At 33.7% G+C, this 1,262-nt stretch overlaps 1 protein-coding gene across 1 annotated transcript in view; it reads right to left on the minus strand.

Moving 5' to 3' along the window:
* The window catches only part of LOC102196541 (semaphorin-7A-like), a 3,027-nt gene extending 2,562 nt beyond the window's left edge, over nt 1-465 (minus strand). The window contains exon 1 of the mRNA XM_005755783.1: nt 454-465. Within this exon, the coding sequence (XP_005755840.1) occupies nt 454-465 (12 nt within the window). The remainder of the gene's footprint in view (nt 1-453) is intronic.
* Nucleotides 466-1,262: the final 797 nt, after the last annotated feature.

Consider the following 1,262-nt stretch of genomic DNA (forward strand, 5'->3'; position numbering starts at 1 on the left):
TATCTTCATGTGTTTGCATTTCATTTACACCTTTTTTCCTGCAGAGCTGTCTTTTAACTATTTAAAGAAACACAACATCACTGCCACCACAACAAACAAAAGTTGAAGCCAGTATGTTAAATCAACATCGCAGTCTAAATCTAGATTCATTAGCTTTCATTTAATCAATCTTGAAAATTAGTGGTCATTTTTTGACCACTTTTGAAAAACCACTTACATCACAACTAAAAATCAACGATGCTCTAATAATATTTTAGCTTACACTAAACACAGCAACTTATTAACAACTAACATCGCTGAGTATCGACCATTCAGCCACAAACGAACAACTTGCATATCACTGTATTTCTTTATCTAAAGCAGTGGCGTTCCTTAGAAAATCAAAGTAAGTAGTTCTTGTAAAGTGAAATCTACACTTCAATTAAACCAAAGTCAAAGCGTGTCTCTCTGTACCTCAATAAGCATTCTGTCTAGTTGGCTGCTTGCACAATCCCTTCAAATACTGACATCTTGTGGCCACAGTTGGCGATTGTCTCTAGAAGAAGGCTTGACTTTTCATTTAAAAGCCACAAATCTAGAGTTTTGAAATTATGCTACATAAATAGTTTTATTTAACATTAGGCACTGAAATAAATTAAAATGTTTTTTTAAATTTAATTTCTGATGAATTCACTTATTGAACGACGTCCTACAGAAGAGGATTAGGGCCACTGGAAAAAAAAAAGTGGGCATGTCTTTTCTTTTCTTCTTTTCCAGAATTCTGACAAAAATTTCAGAATCATGAGATTAAAGTCAGAATTTTGATTTTAAAAAAAGTCTAAATTGTTTTATATTTTTATTTGTTCCCATGAACAAAAATTATAGTGCACACATTCTTTCTATACTTCAAAATTAAGATTTTCCCTTTCTTTTGTGTTTCTGGGTTTATAACTTTATCCTGACATTTAAAGTATTGATGTAGAACTGAAGAAAACAAATATTACCTACCTTTTTCTGTGAATATTATCCTTGGTGAAGACGCAAAGTTTGCCTCAATCCGACTACAGAGGAGTAAAAATAATAAATATGCCGCTAGGCTCATCTTTGGGACCGTCAAGCACGGTTGTCTAAAGATTTGAATACGATTTTGTGAAGAAAAACAACAACACACAAAAATACACGTTCGGATTGCCCAAAAAGTCCTATTTTTTTTCTTGTTAATAGCCAGGGGCCTACGCTGGGGCACGAGGGGGGCAACGCCCCTTAAATCAAACTTTTAGAAG

Source organism: Pundamilia nyererei, unplaced genomic scaffold (genome assembly GCF_000239375.1).
Source record: "Pundamilia nyererei isolate P.nyererei 1_Seehausen unplaced genomic scaffold, PunNye1.0 scaffold03194, whole genome shotgun sequence".
Classification (NCBI taxonomy): domain Eukaryota; kingdom Metazoa; phylum Chordata; class Actinopteri; order Cichliformes; family Cichlidae; genus Pundamilia; species Pundamilia nyererei.